At 36.2% G+C, this 26,422-nt stretch overlaps 1 protein-coding gene across 1 annotated transcript; it reads left to right on the top strand.

Annotated features, from left to right (window-relative positions):
* The first annotated feature begins 241 nt into the window (after positions 1–241).
* Positions 242–23,120, top strand: LOC129005014 (HUWE1-associated protein modifying stress responses-like). The gene is made up of 7 exons (XM_054433762.1): positions 242–559; positions 673–747; positions 8,534–8,720; positions 18,959–19,061; positions 19,094–19,220; positions 19,552–19,714; positions 21,218–23,120. Exons 1-6 carry the CDS (start codon positions 361–363, stop codon positions 19,710–19,712), a joined length of 852 nt encoding a protein of 283 aa, XP_054289737.1. The 5' UTR covers positions 242–360; the 3' UTR covers positions 19,713–19,714; positions 21,218–23,120.
* The last annotated feature ends 3,302 nt before the right edge of the window (positions 23,121–26,422 follow it).

Below are 26,422 nucleotides of genomic sequence, written 5' to 3'. Positions count from 1 at the left end.
ACTTTTATCTAGTGCTTTAACGGCTTTAGCTCTGGTTAGTCGTTAGTCAATGTCTAATACAAATTTTGTGATAAAGAAATACTCAGGGAACTTCTCAGCTCCATTAAGAAAAACCAACTGACAGTCTTTGGTACTGAGGAGAGAAAAAAAATCTGAATATTTTAGTTGTAGACGTAGACGGCAAGCCAACAGCAGGTTGTCGTTGTCGTTATTAATTCGTTCTCCTTGTGTAGTGGTGGTAGTGGGAAGAGTGGGGAGGGTGGACTAAGGAATTCGTTGACTTGCAAGGAATTTTCCATTGTACTGAATTTTCATTCTCATTTATCGTACTTCTCTTACTTTATTAAGTTAATATCAAATATGATGAATGAAGATAGGGATAGAGACGACGAGTCTGTGGGTGATTTCTGGTTAACTAATTGGGAACAACAGTGTATTCAACACCTTGAAAATGAACCTGACTATGAAGGGCAAGTAATAAATGACAGGGATTTAGCAACTCAAAAGGCATGGTGTTGTTTTCAAAATTCAGCAACTGCTATAGCACAGCTTTATAAAGGTGAGTTAACGCGTTTTATGATTTTATTATATTATTAAAAGCTTAAACGTAGGAGGGTACAGTCTCCATTTTGGATTCCATCTATTGATCACCATTTTATTTTTTCGTTTTAGATCGACTGCAAGATGTTCCAACATTATGGGTGCCTTTTCAAACTGCAGCTGGCTCAGTTGCTACTCTTTATAAAGGTAGGGTCAATGCTTTATCTTATATTTCTTAATAATTAAATTTGGGTAGTTTTAAAAGATTTTATACATAACCTCTTAGGCTGGTACCATACATAGGCATAGGCTTACCATTGTCAATTCCAGCTGAGGTAAAACAGAAGCAAGGATAATATGTTTTTTGTAGGCCTAGGCTTACTCCTTTTTTAAAGTTTGTACCTAGCTATAGTTACTCTTTTAGGCCTAACTTAGTATCATTTAGCCTACACATTCGTAGCCTATATTAGAACTTAGGCTTACTGTGTAGTACCCTTAGTCACTAAGTAACAAGACTATAAGATCGCGCCATCCATTGTACACTCATCTCCATTCATTCATACTTGGCTTAAAATACCTACTTTGTATGGTCACCATTTCATTAAAGGTATTAAGTTAACCCTAGGAGTGGCGAGACCGATTTTCAGTAGGTATGTGCTTTGTGGAGTGGCACGCTCATTTTGGTGAATTTGTAAGGGAGTTCTTCAAAAATCTGTATAAAATTAGTATGTAGAGATAAACTATTGAACCGTATATTCATTTTGATCGTAATAGTCAGTAGAATTCAAAAATGGTAATAAAAACCAAATTTAGAAAGGTAGATTTTTAGAAAAAAGTAAAAAAAAAGAAAATTTATAAATTTTTTAATTTTTATTTCAAAAGCAAACACGTGTCACATGTAACGTAATTTTTTATTGCACAATTCAAAATAAGCATTTTGTTCAGAATTTATTCCTCTACATAGACAAATCATAATATACACAAAATAATTATTTTTATTAGATTTACTAGCAATAATACCGTACGGAAAAATTGGAAAACGTAAATTTCTTCAACTACATGTTGATAGATCCACAAATGCCCTCTACTAATAAATCAATATGATAAAACCATACATTTTTTGAAGCCAATAATATTCTATATAAGAATAACTAAATAAGATAAGTAATAGAATATTTGGTTTTCACAAAAGCAAAAATGTAAACAAAACAACTGATCAGCTGTTATAGCCCACAAAACTTCACTAACTTTTATCCTATTTTGGATTACCTACACATGTATAAATATTTATGCAAAATAATGCATAAATATTTCGCCTAATACAAAATAATAAAAACTAAAACGAACATTACACTGTAAAATTAGGGATAAAACCCACACTTCGTCTTTGTTATCGGACAAAAACTCACAACGACGCCGCCATTTTAGGTTAGACGATGACAAGTGTTCTGTTCCTTTAGCTTTAAAAAATCAAAAGCTTCTATTTGTGTGACCAGCCTAACAACATTTAATTCTACTGTCCTTCGTCTACAAGAGTGTATATAAAACGTTTTTGTACTTTTCACATTGTATATATATGCGATTTAGAAATCAACATTTTATGTCGATCCACCACATGAACAATACATAAAAATAGGCTATTTACAAAAATTGTTCATCAGCTGTTGGGATGTATTATGACATAATACTTTATACAGAATAAAAGGTTACTTCATGCTTGTTGCAGTGGTACCACTTGCTTTTGTCAGAGACAAAAATTACGTCTGCTATTTATTTTTGAAATGACTCATCTTTTACGATTGCGCAACAAAACATGGCGTTCTCGAGTTTGCGCGTATTTTTAGTTTAAATGTAACTCATTATAAGATCGATATATTTATGTTATAAGGTTCATTCTTATAATAAAATGAAACTTCGGAATCTTATCTTTCCATTGGTATAAGAGTTATGTCATTTCACCGACTTTAAATGTGCTTAACATGCAACTGAAACAAACGTTACATAAATCGACATATTCTGTCGCCCGCCACTCCAGCGGCACATTTTTAAATCGACATTTTCTTTCGATCTGCCACTCCTAGGGCTAAGTAGGCCTAGCCTATAGCCTGCGAAATTTCATCGGACATAATGTTATTTTGTTTTTTACTTTGTGTAGACTTCCGTATCTGTTGGCACAAACAACCGAATGAAAATATCGATCGATATATCGAATATTCGATAATATCGTTTGGTTAGTTAGGTAAGGTTAACAGATTGGGCTTCGATCCTGAGAAAAGTAGTAAGTGTAGCTTTTTGATGGTTCAAAACTGGGCCGAGCTGTTCCTGATCATTGGGCTTTAAATAAATTATCCTGACTAATGAAACCGATGATCTTAGTCAGTAACAAAGGTCATCACGCACCATTCTACATTCATCCTTCACTCATATTTGGGTAAAATACGCACCTAGGTGGCGTCCCCCTCTCAATGATTGATAATTGAATAATAATTGATAACCTAACCAAACGATATATCAAATGGAATTTAATCTATATTTTCATTCGGTTGTTTGTGCCAACAGATAGGGAACTCTACCCTTTACTTCTTCTTAGCTGTAGGCCTACAGATTTTTCATTCGGCCTGTGTTCATAAATTATTAAGCATTATTCAAGGATGGTTTGTGTGAAGTTTGGTGCAGATCCGTCAAAAGGGCTCCGCCCCAGAGGGTTTTAAGTGGGCCAATGTCAGACTTTTTGAACTACAATGATATAACTATGTAGGCCTAGCTGTTGTGTGGCAACCGTTTTGTAGGTTTGAATTATCACAACATTGTGTATTAGTCAATAAGCATCTAGACTGCCAGTGCAACTCCTAGGAACGGCCGATCGGTAGGATCGTGGATCAGATCGAAAAACCCCCCACCACCGCTCAGTGCCGATGGCGTGACGTCAACCATTACTGCAACGATACTGAACCGAACTGAGTCATGAGCCTTTGTGGTGTAGTGGATAGCGTGTCGGGCTGATAATCTGATGGTGCCGGGTTCGAATCCCACTGGGAGCACTAACTTTTTGTCAACATTTTTTTTCATATCAGCAAGTTTGGTTGGTTTGGTTAGGTTATGACAGTTTAATTTTATAATTAAAAGATTGTAAAATTGAATTTGAGACATTTTAAATTTTATTTTTAGAACAGAGCTATTTTTCGATTAGTAAACCTTCATTCGAGTATCATTATCAGCAAGTTTGGTTAGGTTATGATAGTTTAATTATATTTAATTCAAATTTAATCTACAAATTATACGTTTTGACAGCAACAGTGATACAGATAACAATTTTCCGCGAACAGTTATTAGATAAGCTATGCTGATGCGCCGGTATGATCTGATCCACGATCCTCCGTTCCTCGGACTTGCACTGGCAGTCTAGACGCTAGTTATTAGTCATGATTTGAAATAGTGCCACAATGTTTCCACAGAGTCCAGCACAGAAAACTATTTTACTTTTGAATAAGTCCAAATATATTAAACCCCAATTCCAGCACACCTGTGCACTCAACAACATTTAAATTCTCCAATGTTAAATATGTAAACATAAAAACCTTTATCAAAGTATTATAAACAATAAAAGGGATGGCAATGCCTTAATATTTTTATCTTTTGTTCTATACCCACACAATCTAACATAAATCATTAAGTGAATAATAATCGTGCGTGCTATCTCAGGTATTCAAGCCTCTCAATTTGTCATTAACCCACCACATTTCTGTCATTAAAAGAAGGAACTCCAATAATACTAATGCGAAACTTAAATCCACCAAAGCTGTGCAACGTTACCAGACTGACGATTAAAAAAATAACACCAAAATTGATAGAAGCAAAAATTATCGGTGGTAAGTTTAAAGGAGAAGTCTTAATCCCAAGAATAGGCTACTATTGATTTGATCCGAATTACCCTCTGAATTTAAGCAAGTACAATTCCCTTTGTGTCTTGCTTTCGCAATCACCATTACAGTAGACTCCCTCTTATCCGGACACCTTTTAACCGGATATCGTTTAACGGTACAATACTCGGCGGAAATTACATCTTTTTTACAATTTAATTGGTGAATAGTAACCATAGCAACTTGTTGAATGTGTGTATAAAGAGAAACCAAAGAAAGAATATGAAGAACAAACAGAAAGAATAAGCGGTGTTTTACGTCGTCCATTGTTATCTTTATCTTATTTTACGACTTTTGTTATTAACTTTAAGACTAAGTACTATGTTTTTATGCTGTTTTATGAGATATTTAATGTTTTATCGACATTTTTCTGTTCTGAAACAACATGTAGTAGTAGCCTATGCTGACTAGGGTAGCAGTAGCTTACTAGACTTTCTACTGTTTTGTTCTTTACCTGATTTATTGCTGTACAGTGTTTTGTAATTTTTGTTTTGCTTGAGTAAGCTTGATTTTAAACTTACAGTTTTTATTACTAAACCAAGGTTATTACTTAACATATCTCACGATTGCACAATACAGTAATATTTGAGTATGATGATGTAAAATGCAATTTAATCATCGCATTATAACATTCATTTTAATACAGTATTACGGTAGGCGTTTTATGGGTATGTAATATAAAATGTTTATGTCATGTTGGATTAACCCTGGTTTTCAGTTGGTCTCCCTCCCCCCTATTACCTCGAATAATTGAGGTTCTACTACTTTCGGTTAGTCCGGCCATTTTTTAGTCCCAGTCCGGCCAGTAGTACGGTCCTGAGGTGGCCGAACTAGAGGGAGTCTACTGTATGTTGCGTGTGGTAGGTACGCATAAAAACTTATATACTTATATACACCTGATGAAAAAAGAAAAACCATTGTTTATCCACTGGCTATTAAGTAAAATATTATATTTTTATTTTTGGTATCTATCTATATATTAATAGGCAAGCATGTTTCTTTAAAACCTTTTTTCTCAGCTTGTGTGCATCGTGGGGTAAATCTGCGCATACCGTTAGAAAGCAATTTTCCTGTAGGTGTGCAGAATCCCTTTATAAATTTAAATAGGCTCAAAGATAAGCACAAAAAATGAGATTGAAAATTTGAAAAAATTAACATGGATTTTATGCGTTGCCATGCTGGTGACGAAATAACAACGAAATATAAACAGAAAATCAAAACAAATGGAAGAAACTCCAATCACATGTTTTATTTACAGTGTGGGGTGAAAATAGAGAAGTGAGTACATTACATATTTTTGGTCGAGTTTCGACCACTGGACGACCTCTCGTACACTTTTATTATTCATCGTAAAGAACAAATTACCATTTAAAATAATAGTTGTTAAGCGCAGCAACGCGCGCCAGGTAACTGCTAGTATTCTATAATGGACTTCAATGTGATAATTTGCATACATCATCAAAATACAATTAGTAGGCTATTGCACAATCATGCTACAGTAATTCTGTGAAGTCATTCACATTGGTTCAGTAATAAAAACTGTAAGATTTAAAATCACAGCTTTCTTAAACTTTTACCCAAACAAACATATTCCCAAACATTGTACTGCAAAATAAAGAACAGAACAATCAAAAGTCTAGTAAGCTACCGCTACTGTCCGGGAGAGTAAAGAAGACCCCTGAGCTCCGGCCTATTCGTAGTTTGAAGGCGTTACGCATGAACGTTTCGCGGAACAATTAGAACCATCTTCACGCGGTTTGCCGCGTTCATATTAGGTAACACACCATCGACGTCTACACTTTGTCAACATTTCTGGAACGTTAAATTAACGGTTTGTTTCTATTGTCCATCTAAGTTTCGTCCAGATAGAAAATGTTCCTATTTTGTTCCCTTAGCTATTTCATCCCTCGCAAATACTTAAACCTCCAATTCATAATGTCAGGCCTTTCAATCAAACATTTTCTTTTGGAATCACATTTCTTCCACTTTCCCCCCATATCTTTTAAAAGACGCCGAAGTGCCCGTTTGATCCATTTAAAATTAATCCTTTCTCTCAAAACAGGTAATAGTTATTTTTCGCTACACTACTGTGAAATGACCTGTTTTCGTTACATGTTTAATCACCTGTGAAAATCCATAATTACATTATTTACTGAGGCAAAAATAGTGTTTATATTTTTTAGATTTTGCCGACGTAAACAAACAAATATTTCGTATTGCTTTAACAACTGTTTCAATTTTAAGAAAAGTAACGTTCAAAACACGAGTGAAAGTGGGTTTATACATATTCTCGACCATTTAAAGTGCTCGATAAATCTTGCACTTTAAACATGGTTTCAAATATGTAATGACACACTTTCTACTCTTGTTATATACTATTAATATACTATTACATGTAGGTACTTTATTTTGTTCGTGTAAAAATCGCGTATTACATCTACGATTACACGCCTATCAAAACTATCTATTTGTCCTTATTGCGTGGTCAGCCTTATTGCGTTTTTTCCCGGGTGTACAGAGTTTCTAATCCGGAGTTTGTTTGCCGGGTTTCCTAATGCGTTTAATAGTTTTTTCGGCACGTTCTGTTGTCTTTTCTATTAGCACTAATAACTTCTTGTCCTTACATTCGTTGTCACAACAGTCGATCACCCGTCTAATTAAATCCCTCCTCTCCACTATATGTATAGTAGCACCTCGTTTTCTTAAATCCATAGCTGCAAGGACCGTCCAAAACAAAACAGAACTCAATACGCAAACATAAGAGACTGCACTGAATCAAATGACGTGACCACATGATGATAACCACTTACCAAAACAAAGATATGAGTAATTATGTTTACAACAGTTGTTTACAGCCAGACATCGAGGCGAGGCGCCCAGATGCTTAGCGCCTGCAAATAGTGTGTGATACCCTCCAAATTTAGCTGGGTATCGCTCTGGCTCAAGGGACTTCTTTACTCTCACCGACAGTATTATTGACGCTACTACTATTCTTAATGAATGTGTAAATAAAGATTAATTGTCTATTGTCTACTGCTACGCTGTTTTAGGACAGAATATTGTTGATAAAAACGTTAGATGATGCAAAAAAAAGTATAAAATAATAGTAGCTTACTTATTGATGAACAGTTGTAAAATCACGTAAAATACATGTTTGAAAATCACGATAAAGATAACACTGTCACTATTTGTTCAATGATTTAATGTGAATGAACAGAATGTTGGAGTTGAAAGTTTTTTTAACACGTCGTTTGGCTATTTTTTGAAAGCTTTATAAATTTTGTAGCGTTCTAGAACGTTCATCACAGGGCCTTTATTGCATTTATGTAAAATTTCTAATCCTCCATTCGTAACTTTTTATGGAATGGTTTTCTTTTTGCAGGTGTTCGGCAATCTTAGAACGCTGTGAATGCAATTTAGGTTTAGGGAGATTTTCGTTAAACCTTTTTCTAAATTAACGGCCTGTTTGCCCTATGTACATACTTGGGCAATCATTGCAGTTTATTTTATAAACACCCGTGTCATCCAAGTTGTTACCAATATTAATACGCCGATTCGTGTTCAAATGACGTTCTATCGCTTGAGGTTTTGAATGCCAGGGTGATATTTTGTTTCCTAAGTTCATTTTAAATATTGAAGTGGAGGACATTGCCGTATTCAATTGATACGAACTTTTGACCGGACTTGTCAGTTTCTTGTTTAACGGTTCTGGATTTCTGTTTACTGATTAGTTTATCTATGATAGTACTTGGATAACCATTTTTCACTGCAATGTATTTAAAAATAAAATATTACTTTTATTTTTTTTTATTTTACTGTTTATTCTTATTTTTTGCTTTAAAATCCTCATCCTGGTTAGCAAATAACTATGGGAACAACTGAGTTATATGTGATAAAAATTGGTTTTTCCCATTTTTTACCCTAAAAGCATAAAATTTTGCAATATCCTACCCTTCTGAACTATTTTGTAGTCTAAAAGTATGTAATTTAGTACTGTATATGATTATTTCCAGGATTTTCAAATTAGTTCTTGACCTACCAATTGAAAATTTACGTTTCAAAATATTTTACAGATGCCACAGAAGCCATTAAACGACAAGGTGAACTTGGTACACAGTGTGGATACCAACGTAGGAACAAAGAGCTACTCAACTGGGCGCGCAAGAAGCGGAGACACATCCGACGGGAGGAGTTGATATCTTATCTGGCAGGAAAACCACTCCCTCCACGTACAACATGCTCTCATCATGCTCACCACAGGTAGGTCCCTGGGGAATTTCTACATCGGTTCTGTGGTTTCACATTTCATGTTTAATCACGTTTTACCTACAAAGTAATGTAGGAAGTAAGGAACGTTTTTGTCTTGTGCCAATATTCACATGTTGACCGCACACTTTTTGTACAAACGTCTTTGTCAACTCAATTACTATCCGGCAGTCACAGTGGAAGTGTCGTCAGGCTTCCTGTTGTGAGGGTATTAAAGTCAAGAAAAATTGCTGCTGATAGTCCCGCTAGCTGTAAGACAAGGTTTTGGTAGCCAGAATTAAAACCTAAAGGCCTAAACATTTATTGTCAAGTGAGTGAAGTATACATAACAACGTAATAAATTAAAATTCATGTTTCTGGCCCCTCGACTTTACTGTTAAGACAATAATAGTTTTTTACATAGGCCTACCTCCGTCAAATAGTCCAACGATTAATATTGCTCATCAGCTTACATGTTTCGTTGCGAAGACAACATTTTCAAATCTTGCAACTCGTCAAAAACACAATTAAAACACGGACGACACGAACACAAAAAACATTAAAATGGTACAAATACACAATAAACATTTAGATATCCGTATAAATATAATCAGTATTATGATAGCGCTATCTAAATGTTTATTGTGTATTTGTAATGTTTTAATGTTTTTTTTTTGTTTTCGTGTCGTCCGTGTTTTGATTGTGTCTTTGGCAAGTTGCAATATTAGTTGTTGGACTATTTGACGGAGGTATGTAAAAACCTATTATTGTCGTAATAAATAAAATCTATAGCCTATATAAAGATTGTACATTCAGTTTTAAATGGCTGTTGCATATGCCCATGAAGGATTAAAAAAATAAAAGGACTATTTGTTGCAAATGTCACCTTCATTTAATGTGGGTCTAGAAGTCTTGAAGGAAGATCTTGTAGAATGTTGTATGGCTATACTCGTTTCACCTTGTCCCGCCACACAGAAATAAGAAACAAAGGATACATTCAATGGTATATTTAAGTGGTGTCTGTGTCTAGTACTCCAGTCACTGGTGTCAAATTCTATTTGTCGTCTCCTTCCGCTCTCCTTTTCCCCCTTGAGACCACGTACATGCTCTCACGCAGTAGGAAGACCCTGTGTGCTACAACTGCTGTATAAATATGCTATGTGGCCATTGCTGTTCTAGAGCTCTTCCTTGTTCGATACTAGTAAATCCCCGCCCCAACATACCAGAGCTATAGACGCTCAAATTCAATTGTACATTTAAGTGGTGTCTAGTACCAGTCAATGGTGTCAAATTCTATTTGTCGTCCCCTTCCGCTCTCCTTTTCCCCCTTGACATCACGTACTTGCACTCACGCAGTAAGAAGACTCTGTGTGCTACAACTGCTGTACAAATATGCTTTGTGGTCATTGCCGTTCTAGAGCTCTTCCTTGTTCGATACTAGTAAATCCCTGCCCCAACATACCAGAGCTATAGGCGCACAGTTGTCCCATAAGCTTGTTTCTTCTGTATCTTACTTCTCTGTGGTCCCACCAAGAAGATATTTCCAATAGAACAAATTTCAGAGTCCAATTTTCACACCCACATTTTAGACAATGATATTGAGTTTGAACATTTGGATGTACTGTATTATAACAATAAGAAAGAAAACAAAAAAAAATATATGATATTTAGGCAATGACTAGTTAGGGTGAGGAAGCAATGCTCATCATGATAATCAATGTTTACATTTTTACTCTATTGTTGGCCATTTGGGTTTTGTAGAATAGACTCTTTCTATCTTTCTATGACATCAAATGGTCTATCTTTGATTGAACAATCGCCAAACTAAACGTCCAACATTTTGTTTTTGCAAGGCAATAGCCAACCTCACACAAGCTCCATCCATCATTCAAGTTCTCCTACCATCACTCAAATTTGAGATGTTCACTAACCAACCAAACGTCCATATTCTTGCTTCAAGTGTCACTCCCTTCGTCCCCAAAATGAAGAGTTGGTTAGCAGCACAGCACTTCACGTGTTACTGAGCGACTGAGGTCACAGAAAGCAAAATTCTTAGACAAAGGAATTTCAAAACACTTCTGCTACAATGATAAGTGCCTCAATTTTTTCTTACAAAGTTGAAAAGTAGTATTTTATTTGCTCTAAATGTATAATTCAAACAATGGACTGTTAGAAAATGTTAAACATCCAAATATTCAGGTGTGTTGGCTTATATGTTCATTTCTTCATATTACTTCATATTTAGAAAAACAAACTATAAAAGGTATAATATTACCTGAGTACTGCCAGAGTGATCCTGTTTGTTCCTTACAGATAACGCGTTTCGAAGACTAAGTCTTCATCATCAGATCTTGTACAAGAACATTAAAACACTGTCACTTCGAAAAGGTTGTCAAGAGTTTACATACAAAACACGGGGAAACATATTATGTACAAACGTGGATGTTTTACGAATAAAAACGAGTAGGCCTACCGACGAAAACTTACAATGTCCGACCGCACAGTTACAGGTGAAGGTCATGACTCTGACCTTCTCCATGGACTTTCATGTCATGACCTTCACCTGTAACTGTGCGGTCGGACATTGTAAGTTTTCGTCGGTAGGCCTACTCGTTTTTATTCGTAAAACATCCACGTTTGTACATAATATGTTTCCGTGTTTTGTATGTAAACTCTTGACGACCTTTTCAAAGTGACAGTGTTTTAATGTTCTTGTACAAGATCTGATGATGAAGACTTAGTCTTCGAAACGCGTTATCCGTAAGGAACAAACAGGATCACTCTGGCAGTACTCAGGTAATTTTATACCTTTTATAGTTTGTTCTGTGATCCAGAGACAAAACAACTCAAAATATGAAGTTAGAAAAACATCTGTTTGTTTTGTGATATTGCTTACCTAGAGTTTGTTCAAGTGTTGGGGTTGTGGTTATATATTCTAGGTGTCCAGCCAACCAGGAAAACCGGGAATTGTATGTAAATTGTGATGACCAGTAAAAAATCTGAATTTACTTGAATTTTGTAAGGAACTGAGAAATAAAATTTTTTAATTTGCCGAAAAAGCCACAGATGTCGCTGCAATCATAAGATGTGAACATAGAAGTGATCGCGATTGTAAGAAATGATCCTGGCCGTGTCCACGATCGCAAGAGATTTTCAGGGCTGTTGCCGCAATCACTAGAATTAATCAGGGCCATCACGGCGATCGTAAGAAATAATCATGGCCGCCGTCGCAGAAGCAAGAAATCATCATCATTTTTGCCGTGATTGCAAGATGATTACAGATGTGGCCTTGATCACGAAAAATAGTTGATGGGTGTTGAAATAATTGCTGGAGATAATCGCAAAGTTAGCAGCAAGTCAAAAGTTATGATCACCAATGTAAATGCGATCGCAGGAAATTATAAAGGAATTCACTACAATCGCTTGAGTGAGCATCATGTTGTTATTCTAACATTAACAGTTGATAACCTTTTGATGCGGGGGGTGAGCTGGTCTAGTGGTAGAGCGCGGGGATTTGGAGCCCGAACCTTTTGATGCGGGGGGTGAGCTGGTCTAGTGGTAGAGCGCGGGGATTTGGAACCCGATGTCCCGAGTCTAAATCCCACCAATCCCCAATGGATTTTTTTTATTGATGTGATAATGCTGCGACCCTATAGGACTAGCCTGAAGTAATGTGCAAAACAGTTCCGGGCTTGAACCTAGCCGTCGGCCTTATGTGAAGGTATTTAATAATCTTAAAAAATCTCTAGGCCTAGGCCCAGTTTTGTTCAGAGAAAAGGGGGTGGGTTGGTCCTCGGATTTTTGAGTAAGTATGAAGTAAGGGATTGACTTTGGGAATTATTTTCTGTAGATCGTCCACTGGCCAACAAGGAATTCCAATAACAGGAAATGTTTGGGGTTAATTGAATTATCCTCAAGGACCACTAGGGAGCTTCACTCATTCAGACTCACTTACTGATTACTTAAGACTAGACAATTTGACGTGTCGAATAGTACCCCTTCGAATAGTACAACTTCAAGATCCCTGACATAAAGAACCAGCCAAACTTTTCAAAACTGATATAATTTCACACTGAACCTCAAGATCCCTGACATAAAGAACCAGCCAAACTTTTCAAAACTGATATAATTTTACACTGAACTTCAAGATCCCTGACATAAAGAACCAGTCAAACTTTTCAAAACTGAATCAGCAACTGGATTAACTAACATGGAAATAAGCAACAAAACTAGCTTTAACACTGGACAAATTGTGTTTGTAAAATTAAAAGGGTACCCACACTGGCCAGCTAAAATTACTGAAATTTGTACAAATGACAAAAATTGCACCTCAAAATATAAGGTAATTTTTTTTGGCGACAACAACACTGCTGACGTTAGAGAAACTGATATGTATTGTTACGAACAAAGTAAAGATCTGTATGGGAAACCAAAAATAGACAATTTTAAAAATAAAGTGTTCAACAAAGCCTTAAAGGAAGCAGAAAATGCCTTCTCAAACCCGAAATGCTTGAACCCTGACAGAAACACAACATTAGACAGTAATGTCCCTCCACTAGAAAATAAGCAGCTCAGAGATGTCCTAAATAAAGTACAAGATTTACAAGAACAAGAACAAAATCCTGATGATCTAGAGACATCGCTCACACTTGCTGCGGAAGCTGGACATGCTTTACTGTTAGAAAATAATAAATTAAAGCAAGAACTACATGATATGAAACAAAAATTCTCTTCCTTAAAATGCCAAGACTTCAGAGACGATAACTTTGCTGACATGAACCTTGCTGAGGCAAAAATTGAAGAGCTTGAAAATGACAAGGAAATCCTGCTCTCCCGAAATGCTTCACTGGTTGAAACACTAAATGAAGTAGAACTCCAACTAGAGAAGGAAAGACAGCTAAGAATTAAAATGATACAAACCTTTGAAGAACAAGATAATGAAAGAGAAAAACTACTACTCAACTCAGCAAATGAAATTAAGCAATTAGGTGGAATGATAAACAAGCTGAAGCTAAACCAAGATGACAAAGTGGGCCTACCTCAGACACCAAAACCTACTGGCACTTCAGAAACACAAACAAATCACTCCGATTTTTATGTTCCCAACTACTGTGCCTCTCTAATTACTGAGCTGGCTCAGCTGAAAACTCGACAAGACCAACTAGAACGCTCTGTGGAAACTTTGCAAAAAGAATTGCACAAACAAGGTGAACAAATAAACCCTGCTACACCATCAACAGTCACACAAAGTTCACCCACTAAAGAGATTTTTCCTCGTTCTAAAAACCACAACATAAGCAAGAGCAAAAAACCAATTGGGAAAGAAAGAAACCATTTCAGTGTATCTCTCCAAGTAGCCAAAAACAAATCTCGGCTTGAAGAACCTGCCAATGTAGAAATAGGCTTACAGGTAGATGGTGTAAAACAGAAATGCGATGCTGACATCTTGACACGAGAAACTACAAGGAGAGAAAGCCAAACTCCTTTCAAAAAACTGAACCCGGATATGACCAGGAGAAACAACCAAACTCCTTCTAAAAAAATGACTCAAAAAGAAAGGCTTCCACCTATGACAGCAAGAATACGAGGCGACCAGGAAACTTTGGATGACTTTTTCATGAAGCATATAGATTACTTCAAAGACATAAATATCCAACACAAAGAAAGATTATCAGCCTCAATTAGTCACTCTGAAACCCCAGCCTCTAGAAGTACCTTGATCCCACCCCAAGTAGATAGCAGCAACCCAAGTACAGAAACCAGCAACACCCAAACCTCTTTTTTAGGACCCTCAACCAAACCACCGGCAACAACATAACAAAATCTAAAAACAGTGTTGATAACCAATCAAAACACCCACTAGTTCGCAGACACCAACTCACCCTTGCCCACCAAAATATAGACTGGCTGTCTAATAAAACAGAAAGACTATCACACTTCCTTAATAATGAACAACCAGACTTCATAGTTATTACAGAGCATGGTCTCTCCCGAGAAAACTTAGAAAACACACAGCTAGCTGGCTACACCCTAATTGGAGGCTACACAAGAAGAAATCATACGAAAGGAGGAGTTGCAGGATATGCCAAACATGGCTTGGAAAATTATATGAAAGTACTTAAGATAAGTGATGACGACTCAGAACTAGTATGTGAAACTGCTCTTTTCGAAATAAAACTGAAAAAGGAAATAGTCCAGGTCATGGGAGTCTACAGGCCTCCAAGGGACAATTTGGAACAAGCGCTAGATATCCTAGCAAGCCAGCTGGAATATGCTCTCCGCACAAAGAAGAAAACTGTCATCATGGGCGACATAAATGTAAACAACCTTGGTGAACATGCAAATGACACAGATAACATCCAAGTTGAAGATCTTCTATCCTCTTTTGACATTGTTAGACTAAATCTGCCGCCTACTAGAATTACACATGAAACTAAAACCTCAATAGACTGGATCTGTACAAACATAGACCCAAAACATATCCAGACATCCATTATCCTGTCTGGACTCTCAGACCACACTGCCCAAATTGCCACTCTCCAACTACCATCAGAAAAAATCACAAAGTCAATTAAGGAGAAAAGAAGAACTCTCAACAAAAACACCATAAATCTATTTAAAACCAGGCTCCATGAACAACCCTGGGATTGTGTCTACCACATAGAAGATGTCGATGAATCTTATAACAACTTTCACAGGGCTATCCAAGGAATACTAAATGAGACCTGCCCAGTAAAAATGACAAGGAGAAAACAACACAATCAAAAAAACTGCTGGGATGCTGAATGCTCTAGACTAAAAAATCTATATATAAATGCCCTGGAAAAAGAAAACCGCACAGGTCTACCTGAAGACAAAGCAGAAACCGCAGCAAGAAAAAGGGACTATGACCTAAGACTAAAGACTTTGAGGAAAACTCAAACATCCGACTATATAAGCAATGCCGACAACAAGTCCAAGGCACTCTGGCAGGTTATAAATAATGAGAGAAAATCAAGTACCAGTATAGCAAATGAGTGGGAACTCCTAGTAGATGGGGAGACATTACAGGACCCAATCAAAATAGCAAACCACCTCAACAGTTTTTTTGCTACAGCCGCGGAAAGGACACTTCAGGCAAACAACACCAACACACACACCAGAACCCCTGAAATTCCTCCTTTAACAGCTAACAAACTAAAATTTCAGCTTGCAACACATAACGAAGTACTAAAAGCAATAGACTCACTTAAACCAAAAACTTCATCTGGCACTGATGAAATATCAGCCAAACTGGTCAAAACATGCAAAAATGAACTGATTAACCCACTAACAGCACTCATAAATAAGTCTCTCAAACAAGGGGTCTTCCCAACACAGCTCAAAACTGCCAAGGTATACCCTAAATATAAAAGTGGACCAAACACAGATGCTAAAAGTTACAGACCAATTTCACTTATACCGACCTTCTCTAAAATCTTTGAAAAAATCGTCCTTAACAGACTAATATCCCATCTAGACCAAAACCTGCTGCTCACCAGCCAGCAACATGGCTTCCTTAAAGGAAGATCCACTTCCACTGCCTTAATACAGCTCACCGAGCACATAATAGAACAACTAGAAGACGGCTCCTCAGTCACAAGTCTGTTTCTGGACTTTAGCAAGGCCTTTGACTGCCTTAACCACAAGACACTTCTTAGAAAATTGGGAGCTCTGGGTATTGAGGGAAAGTCTAAACAATGGTTCCACAGCTATCTTAATGGCAGACAGCAACTAGTTGAGATTCAGCATGTAGAAAAAAACACTCGCCATAAAATACATTCCGAAACTGTCCCTATGCGGAGAGGAGTACCACAGGGATCAGTTCTCGGACCAGTCCTGTTCCTCCTCCTCACAAATGACCTACCAGACCAGCTACAAGAATACTGCCAAACCACAATGTATGCAGATGACACTGTCATCACACTAACCGACAAATCAACGGAAACTTTAAACCGAAACATCAATATAACCTTCAACATGACTAAACTATATTGTACAGTAAACGAATTGGCTCTAAATGAAAAGAAAACTGTTCAGCTGAACTACTCTACTAAAAATAAAGACACAAACGTATTAATCCCTGGGATAGAAGCACAAAATAGTACCAAATATCTCGGCATTATCATGGATTCAAAACTGACATGGAAACAGCACATTGACCAACTCTGCAAGAAGCTACGCTCTGGCATTCATGTCATCAGGCGAATGAAGCAGGTTGGTGGTCTGGAAACCGCAAAAACAGCCTACCATGCCCTGGTCGAGTCACACCTCAGGTATGGTCTGGTGGTCTGGGGAAGTACATCCAACAACTACCTAAAAAGAGTACTTATCCAACAAAAAAGAGCTATAAGATGCCTAGCAGGCCTTCAATATCAAGAAAGCAGTCGTGATGCATTTAAGGAACTAAAAATCCTCACACTGACATCACTTTACATCCGTGAGGCAATTCTCCATGCCATCTCCACAAACCAAACAAGAAACAGAGACATTCACCATCACAATACACGGAACGCCTCAAGCTTTGCAATACCACCTCACCATCTAAGTCTCTTTGAAAAGAAGCCATCGTACAAAGGGGCCCTGTATTTCAACAACCTACCAGAACAACTTAGAAATGAACCAACTCACCGTTTCAAGAACCAATTAACAACATGGCTGCAAGAAAGGCCATTCTACTCAGAAAAAGAATTCCTTGACAACCAGCTTTAACAACATATTAAATCAACAAATTTTAATTATTATTCTGACGCATGTACTGTTCTCAACGAATATGTAAATAAAGATCATTGTCTATTGTCTATTGTCTATTGTCTAGTAAGTGTTTGGCGTGAGCGTGAGAAGTTAGGTTAAATTTGAAAGAAATGGCTAATGTTTGGTTTAAACACGGTAGGAAATGTAAATATAGCAAAAGCACAACAATTAAACTCAGAATACAATTGTTTGGTAAGAACTTTTCTTAAAAATCAAGAGGATTAAAAAAATCCAAATACACACAGTAACAACAGTATAGTGATCAAATAACACAGTAACAATGATCAAACAAATTTTTAACATGAGCCTCCAAAAGAAAAGGTCCTTAAAACAACATAGGCTAGTGTTTAAGTTAACTTTAAATCACTTTGTCTTAACATATTACATCTCAGAACTATATAACGTAGACGACAATACAACTCAACGCTACTCATAAGAACATTACAAATAGCATAATAAACAGGATAAGAAAAAGTTAAATTATATATTAGGGATCAGATTGTGGAGATTAGGTTGTCGATTATAAAATTTAAATCTAGGCCTAATTGAAGAGGTTAGGTTCTGCTTAGTGAGTACGTCGAATCAGGTCCTTTCACAACACTACTTGGCGGGACTAGCCGGGGTTCCAGTGTGGTTGACTACCGGAGGCTAGCAGGCAGGCCTAGTCTTGGATGGGTCACCATGTCTGGTCCAGTAGGCAAGGACATTTCTCCAGCAATCATTACCCCGTAAACTCAGTTTTGTTGATAGTCAATAAATCACAACGGTAGCAAGGTTACTAAAGTTCATCTTCACTAAGTGTCTAGCACCAAATGTGCATAAGCATACTTGGTACCTTATTACTAGGTACCAACCTAACTTTTAACAGTTCACTTGATGACAAGTTTTAGTCTATATGTTTTGTGTAAGCTAACTAGAAGAACAAGTCTTAAGATTTCATGTCAGTCGTTGACTGTCCAAATAACAATTTTAATTCAACAAGAGGTTTGCAGCAAAAGATCAGTCTTTCGATATCACAAGAGTTATAAGGCACTAGAGTTTTGAATGGTACGAATGCCCGTTCAAACTGGCCTAACCTAACCTACCTAAATGTGTTCACAGTAAGTTCTTTGTGCACTAGGAATAGACATATGAATAGCACCTACTGCATTATATACAATTCTTTAAAGTGAATCATAAAAACATTTGACAATATGATTATACTTACAACATAGACCCAGCCAAGAAACATAACATTTTACACATAGGCTGTAAACACTTTCAAAGATAACACAGAATAATCCATAGGCCTAAACTATTTAACTGACTTTGTAGGCTACTTTACCAAATTTAATATAACAGAACTAATGCCCATTTCAAGTTAAGGCCAAAAAGACAGTTAAAGCGCCTTAACCTAGGCTTAAAGACAAAATTACAAAACAGTGCTGCAGCTAGCATGGACAATATCCTACACATGTTGTAACCGTATGTTTGTGTCGTAGGATGTCTCCTCTGCCTAGACTGGTAGTCAGCAGTCACTCTGGCAACTCTCATCAAGGCATGGTGCAGGACAGTGCTGCAGCTAGCATGGACAATATCCTACACATGTTGTAACCGTATGTTTGTGTCGTAGGATGTCTCCTCTGCCTAGACTGGTAGTCAGCAGTCACTCTGGCAACTCTCATCAAGGCATGGTGCAGGACAGTGCTGCAGCTAGCATGGACGAGAACCTACACATGTTCCGCGAGGCCTTGGCCATCTCAGGTACCGAACAGTTTTGATGTAAGAAAAAGGCAATGCAACCATAAAGTAGGGTTTTCATGGCTTCCAGTACACACAGTTAGGCTATAGGGCGTTATACAAATTCTTGAAATATAAGGAAACACAATTTTTTTCAAATTCAGTCGTGCTAAAAATAATGTCAGAAACAACTTAAATTAATGATGATTAGTGACATATTTTGCCCTTTTGTATTATTTCACCTGTTTTGGAACCCTCCTGACTATTATTAAAAAGTAACGGTATTTGTGGTGTCATTGTGTAAACATGTCTGTGATGTACAATGAGTCTTGATCTACAATGAGTCTGTTTATAGGTGGTGGTTCACGCAGACAACGAGCCGCTGAGCTGAGCGCCTTTGTCGCTGGAGAGTTTGCCCGACACTGTCAAGCTGTCAAGCGGCCAATGCCTTCGCCTCCACCTCACGACGTCAACATGGACAGTCCCACACATCCCAAGAGGCCCCGGTTTATGTAGCCGTAAGTAATCTTTTTACAGCTGCTGGATATCGCCAAACTCCCGGGACAGGTTGTGATATTTTTGTTGGGTTCCGGCCTCGCCAACAGGGTGTCGCCAGTTCTCTCGGTAAGCTTAAACCACATGATGAAATACCAGTCTGGTCTGTATCAGGACAAGATTTAGGCTATTGTCCTGTATATAATTTGACTATAGCAAAAAATTAAGTAAGGATTCTTTCTTAAACAGTGGCACAACCGACCCTTCAAAATTATCCAGAAAAGATTCCTCAATGCTATAGTAAGATTTCCCACCACTTGACCTTGACTTGATTCCCACCACCTGACTTTTGGTCTTCCTACTGGTCTCCTTCCCTCGGATCTCCCCTGTGTACCTTTTTTTAACAAGCTCTCCTCATTTCTCCTCAAGATATGGCCAACCCATCTCAGCCTTCTGATTTTGGCCTCTCCTACAATATCGGGGTCTCGGAATGATTCTCTTACCTCTTTGTTGTGGTGGGTTCTCCATACTCCATCTTTACACACTGGACCATATATAGCTCATAGAACTTTAATCTCAAATGTTATAATCTTCTTTTCCGTGTTTTTTGCTCAGGATCCAATTTTCCCCTCCATATAAGACTGCAGGTCTAATTATTGTTTTATTGTAGATTCTAATTTTTGTTTTCTTAATTTTGCTAATCCAACTAATTTATTTTCCAACAGTGAATAGGATTTTTGTAGTATTATAGCATTTTATTAATCAATATGTATTAGAAATTTATATCCCAAGTTTAAAAAATAAAACACTTTATAGTTTATACTGAACAGAAAATATCATAAAATAACTTCAATGAGAAGACTGAGTTGGAGGATAAGATTCCAAAAGAATTTCTGGTCCAAGGTTCATTCCAAGCGTTCCCAATCATTCCCGATGTTTCTTTCTTGAGAAGTTTATATTTTCACAGTTGGTGAAGGAGACAGCTGATTGAAGAACTGAGAACTGGGCGAAAGGAAATGATTTTCGCTCATATTATTTGAGTACAATTATTTAGTCAGACTATTTATTTTTATTAAGTTAGACGATTTATTTTTATTAACTTGTTGATACACAGCTATGGATAGGAAGGGAACTAATACTGACACACCAGCCCAAACAATCCTAACATGTATACTACAGTTCACTACTATAGTAACCTCTTCATAATAAATTGGCATAATGTGTTAAAAACTATTGTCACAATCTTCGAGGTTTAATTTTAAGCTGTTTCGTAACAATCTACAACTAAGTGAATATTTGTCTTGCACAGTTGTCAAGTGCTGTGTTGGCCGAAGCACAGTTAGTACAAGAAGCATTGGTATTTTATGAGCCTTAAACAATATGAAACGCCACAATATTTTGGTGAGTTGGTGGTTCAGTTGATAGCACAGAGGACTGTGAAACCAACACAGTAATAACTACGCCATCTTACTCTTTTAGTGTTGTGACAAAACGACCATTTCTAACATGATAACCGTTTGTTTCAGTCAACCGTTCTGAGTCCACCTTCCCATGCCTGTATATACCGACCTCTCGCTACAAAGGCGTCTACATAGTAAGGCGTTTCGCTAGCTGTACATTCTCCGTCTTGCTATATAGTAAGGCATCACGCTAGCTGTACAGACGTACGTACTTCCGATTGTTAATGTTCATATTGTAAATAGGCCGCGTGTTTCTTAAACATAAACGAGTGTAACTTAATTTCTGTAGGAAAAGGTTGTAAGTTCGGTTTGACTGGATAGTTTGCACGTAGACTGTTGTGATTATCGATTTTATTTAACATTTATTTATCGATTATTGACTTATTTATATACCGATATTGATTTATTTTTATCATCGATTCTATTTATTCCCTGCACACTACGAATCCGCACAATAATTTATCTTAGGAGTTTTCTCCAATACTCATTATACCTAAAATGTTTGCCATCTGTTTTGCCAATTCAAATTGAATTTGTTTATTTAGCGTTTAGAACGTTTTGTTCATGTTAAACATGACTTGGTCTCTTTTTTTAAGTTTTCTCCTCGTGATGAGTTTATGCCGTGTGATTTATAATCAACAATAAAGGTATTGTCCTTTTTCTAAGATCTTACCAAAGTATGAGATATGGCTATATTCTCAAGTTCCAGATTTAGGATTTTGTTTCGTTAGAGTTACAAGCTGTTTCCCGTTTATTACTAATTGACTGAGTGGCTTATATAATGTTTTTTTTTTTTTACTATAAAAGATCGGCTGCGCCTGGTACTAATTTATGGGATGTCAAATTCAGTAGCCTATCTAACAGTGCGTGGTATTAGCCCGTGAATATTATAGATTATTAGCAACACACTAATTTTACTCAACAGTTATATTTAAAATCCACAATTGATGTTTTTTTCCTTAATTTATCCACCAACAAACTTATCTACAAAATATATTTTACATTACAAGGCTCTAAACACTTGACAATTAGGGTAGTTAAATGATGCTTTAACCAGTTGTGTTTCGTTGGAATATACATTTTAATGGAACTGAAAAAGCTCTATTCTCAGTTTTTAATTCTTTTTCATGTTATCTTACCAAAGTTTGAAACTGTTTTATTCTAATGCTATTATGCATTTATAATTTAATTTTGGTTCAGTTATTCCCAAACTTAAAAGTAGTTTGGTACATTAAGGAAATGTTTAGGACAATTGAGAAAAGAATTGTGGTTTGATCCTGATATACCGTAAAGTGATAAAACAAAATATCTCTCATCTTTTACTTGATGAAACTGATGAATACATTTTATATGTGGCTCTCTATTTTTACAAGTTAAATTGTTAAAATTTATGCAATATCAATAAACGCGCAACTCATCTTTGATTACAAAAATATTGTGTTTGTTTATACTTATGATCATTAAATATTTTTAATGCGTTTGTAAAGTTACCAAACAAAGGTTTTATTTATTTTAGCAAGGAATGGAGCTATTGGATTTTTAAGTCAAAGATTTTTTCTTCTATTGTTATTACATTAATTTATTTAGGAAAAATATTAATATACATTACCATGAATCATCAAGATAATGTTCACAATTATTGAGCATATTTTCTTGTTTCATGTAGGCTAAACCGGTTCGTTCCAGGAACGAGTCTTTCGCACGTTTTTGAATGAGCTAGACTTAAAACTTTATTTTAATTTATTATTTGAATACATAATTCTAGTTTTATTTTGACGGCGCTCAATAATGTACATAATATTTAATATATTGTATCTACTATAGTTTCTTAACTGTAATAAGAATATAGAACCATCATAGACTTGAAATTGTATTTTCTTCTTTGGTTGTTATTTACAGTTTAGTCGTTATGTTTTCATTGCTTATAATGTTTTTTCCTTCTAATTAAATTGTATATGTTAATTATCAACTTGAGTCTTTAATGTTATCCCTTACCCATACTCTTTATGCTGTATTATTTAGGTTCCTTGCCTTTTTCTGGAGATACTAAAAAATCACATGAATTTGTTTAAACAAACATACAGTAATATTTTGCGGAGTAAAATTTTTTTATAGATATTTACAGATAACCTTTAAACAAAAGTTTGCATATTATTCATCATGTTGCATTAACTCTTGTTTTCTGTATTACAAGAAGACAGTTAGAAAGGGATTTACAGATACCTTGATATTAACAAAATGCATACTGTATTAATCATTGGTGTGGGACTTAAGTGACCCTTGATTTGTGTGAAGTGTTTCCTTTTAAAATAATTGTTAATAGTGCCTAGCAGCAATTTTAATCCCCAAACGTTACTATTCGTTGTCATTTACTTTTTGTTCTCTACATTATAGAACAGATTTTAAAGAAAAAAATTAGTTTTTGAATTATGAACATTTGAGGTCCCCATGCAGAGTAAGAGGCTTCATAATATTTAAAACAACAATAATACATCAGCATTAGGTGATATTCCACGATTATTCATTAAAGTAAAAACTTTTAACCAAGACCAAAATTAAAATAACATTCATATAGCTTTTAATGAAGCTATTACAATACTATTAAAAACCTCATTAAATGCACTTTACAATTATGTAGTATTACATACAACCCTAAACTACTTTCTCATTTCATGATGAACTTTAAAATATGCAGTATTGTGCAAAAAACATGGTAAGGCCAAACACAGGTGTTTTGGAGAATAATTTATTAACTTACTTACAAGCTAATGAGACCGTTAATGAGCTCAATAGAGTGATGAAAGTATCATGGTAAAGTTTTCAAGGAAAGCATGAGAATACATGGGCAGGTATGATTGGAGACTCTTAGACCACGTATCTAAGAGAAGATTGGATGATGAAATGTTCCTAGATTTTCTTTGGCCCAAGTTGTTGGATCCCTGAAAAAGGGCGGAAATCATTTTCCAGCATAATAGCACTCTACCACTTTTCAACAAGGATGTCCTGTTGTGGTTTACACAAAACAAGCCTGCGTTACAGCTAAGTAAGGTACAGAAACCTCACTTGGGACTGTGCGCTTTCAGCTCTAGAATGTGGTGCGGGAAATATACTTGTGACAAACAAAGCAAGAGCCCGAGCGGCGAGCACTGTACAAAAATTAATATCGTATAAGGCAAGAAGGTATTCCTCCTCTGTGAGTGTTGTAGTAAACGAGGGTGAGGACGGTTTTGGATTTTGCTCTAGGCACCACTTGTGTGTCCTATTGAACGTTTGGTCTGTATCTTACTTCTCTGTGCCTACGTGGATTGGACGTGGAGGAAGCGTGCCATGTCCTCAACTATTCTTGTCTTAATATATATTAAAACTGAAGTTAACTGTTGGCAGTTAAAAGTTTGGGAGTAAGCTGGTCTAGTGGTAGAGCACAGGACTTCAGTTCCCGAACTCCTGGGTTCAAATCCCTACCAATTTTATCGAAGCCATAATGTCTCAACCCTCTAGGAGTGACTAAAGTAAAGTGTAGAACGGTTCTGGGTTGGCCTTTCACTACATCTGCTCGACCTGTCCTATCTAGCTAAATTTTAGGTGTGTGTTCAGGTTATTATCTTACTGTATTACCAAATAAAAAAATTACAAAAAACTTATTGAAAAAAATAAAAAATAAGGTCCTTTTAAAGTCACTAAAAAACTTGATTTGGTAAATGTGAAGTCTTAGAACACTATAAATTACACAAATCACCATCAGTCGTCTGCACTTAAAATAGTAAGCTGTCCAAACTTTCCCAAGTCACAAATGTCGCAGTTACACTTAAATCAGAGCAGAACCCTATGGTAGGTTAGGCTCATCCTTAGCTTCGCCATTGTTGTCTAATTTTATCCTTCCATTCTCGTTCCATCTCGCCTGTTTGGTATTCTAGTACATTTCAGCAGCCTGTAAGAAAATTTCCGATTGAGGTTTTATGTTTTCCTTTTCAATTTAGCAAATTGTATCAAGCATAACTAGTGAACACATGCCTTATCTTCACCAGACCACTAAAAATTACATACTGTTGGAAAATAGCATCTTAAAATATTAACTAAACATATTTTTGGTTGGTTCAATTTAGTGTAATTTTTTTATTAGTTAGTCAAATCAGGGAATTGAGGAATTTGAAACACTTTTGGAGGATAACTTTTCAGTTTAGATTAGTTTTGTGGTTGTAAATATTTAACCATCATACTCTCTGAATGTTGAATTAAATAAATACTAGAGGTATTCCAGTAGTTGAAAACTCTACCGAAAATATGTAATCCACAGACTTCTCCAATTTCACCCCACGCTATAAATGAAAAACATGTGATTGGAATTTCTTCTGTTTTGTTTTGATTTTGTGTTTATATTTCATCACCAGCATAGCAAACCATAAAGCCCATGTTAATAAAAAAAATTTAAATTCATTTTTGGTGCCTATTTTTTAGCTGATTTTCCTTCAGTATGTGTAAACACCTACATTTAAGTAATCCAATTTGATGCTTTATAATTAAATAACTCAATCCGTTTTGCTACAATATCGACATTATTGATGCTTTATGTTGCAACTAATTTCAACTCTGTGTAGTCATCTTCAGGCATACATGGATAAACCATGTCACTTCATTTGAAGGTCTTCATTGTTTTTTAAAATGAAAAAAACCTTTAACACGAACATTGAATGAACACTAACGTTTAACATTAAGCAACACTAAAACTTACTGAGATGGTGAGCAACGTGTACCGGGTGGATGTGAGGTCTAGCCACAGTAAATTTACCACATTCCATTTGACTTCAATGTACTCCAGCATACTTTACTGGTCCCTACTCCAAACAACGACTTTCTCGACTACAAAGGAGTGCAGATACAAGCTAAAGTAGACTCTCTCTCATCCGGACTCCTTGGGACCGAGACCAGTCCATATAGCGGGTTTTCTGGTAGAACTGATGTCCCCAAAAACTCTTTCGATTGGAAATGTCTAATGCAATTTTTTTACTCAAATTTAGGAGGACGAACATTGTATTTTCAAACACAATCATTAGTCTAAAATATTTCCCACAAGAAAAAGTTGTTAATACCGTCCACTTCCTGCCGATCCAGTCTGGTTAAACCAATGTACTGATAAAAATTGATAGAATTATATGATAAGAGATGTCAAATTCTGTTGATCGTAGTCCAGTTCAAAGGTGTCCAGATAAGAGGGTGTCTACCGTACTTTCTGTGTTGTGTGGTGAAAAATAAATCAGAGTGAACTTAATCCTT

This window comes from Macrosteles quadrilineatus, unplaced genomic scaffold, assembly GCF_028750875.1.
Source record: "Macrosteles quadrilineatus isolate MER2022 unplaced genomic scaffold, UCM_ALF_1.0 Scaffold_14__1_contigs__length_3811126, whole genome shotgun sequence".
Taxonomy (NCBI): Eukaryota; Metazoa; Arthropoda; class Insecta; order Hemiptera; family Cicadellidae; genus Macrosteles; species Macrosteles quadrilineatus.
The sequence above is the reverse complement of the archived record's forward strand: the minus strand, read 5'-3'. Positions and strand labels throughout refer to the sequence as shown.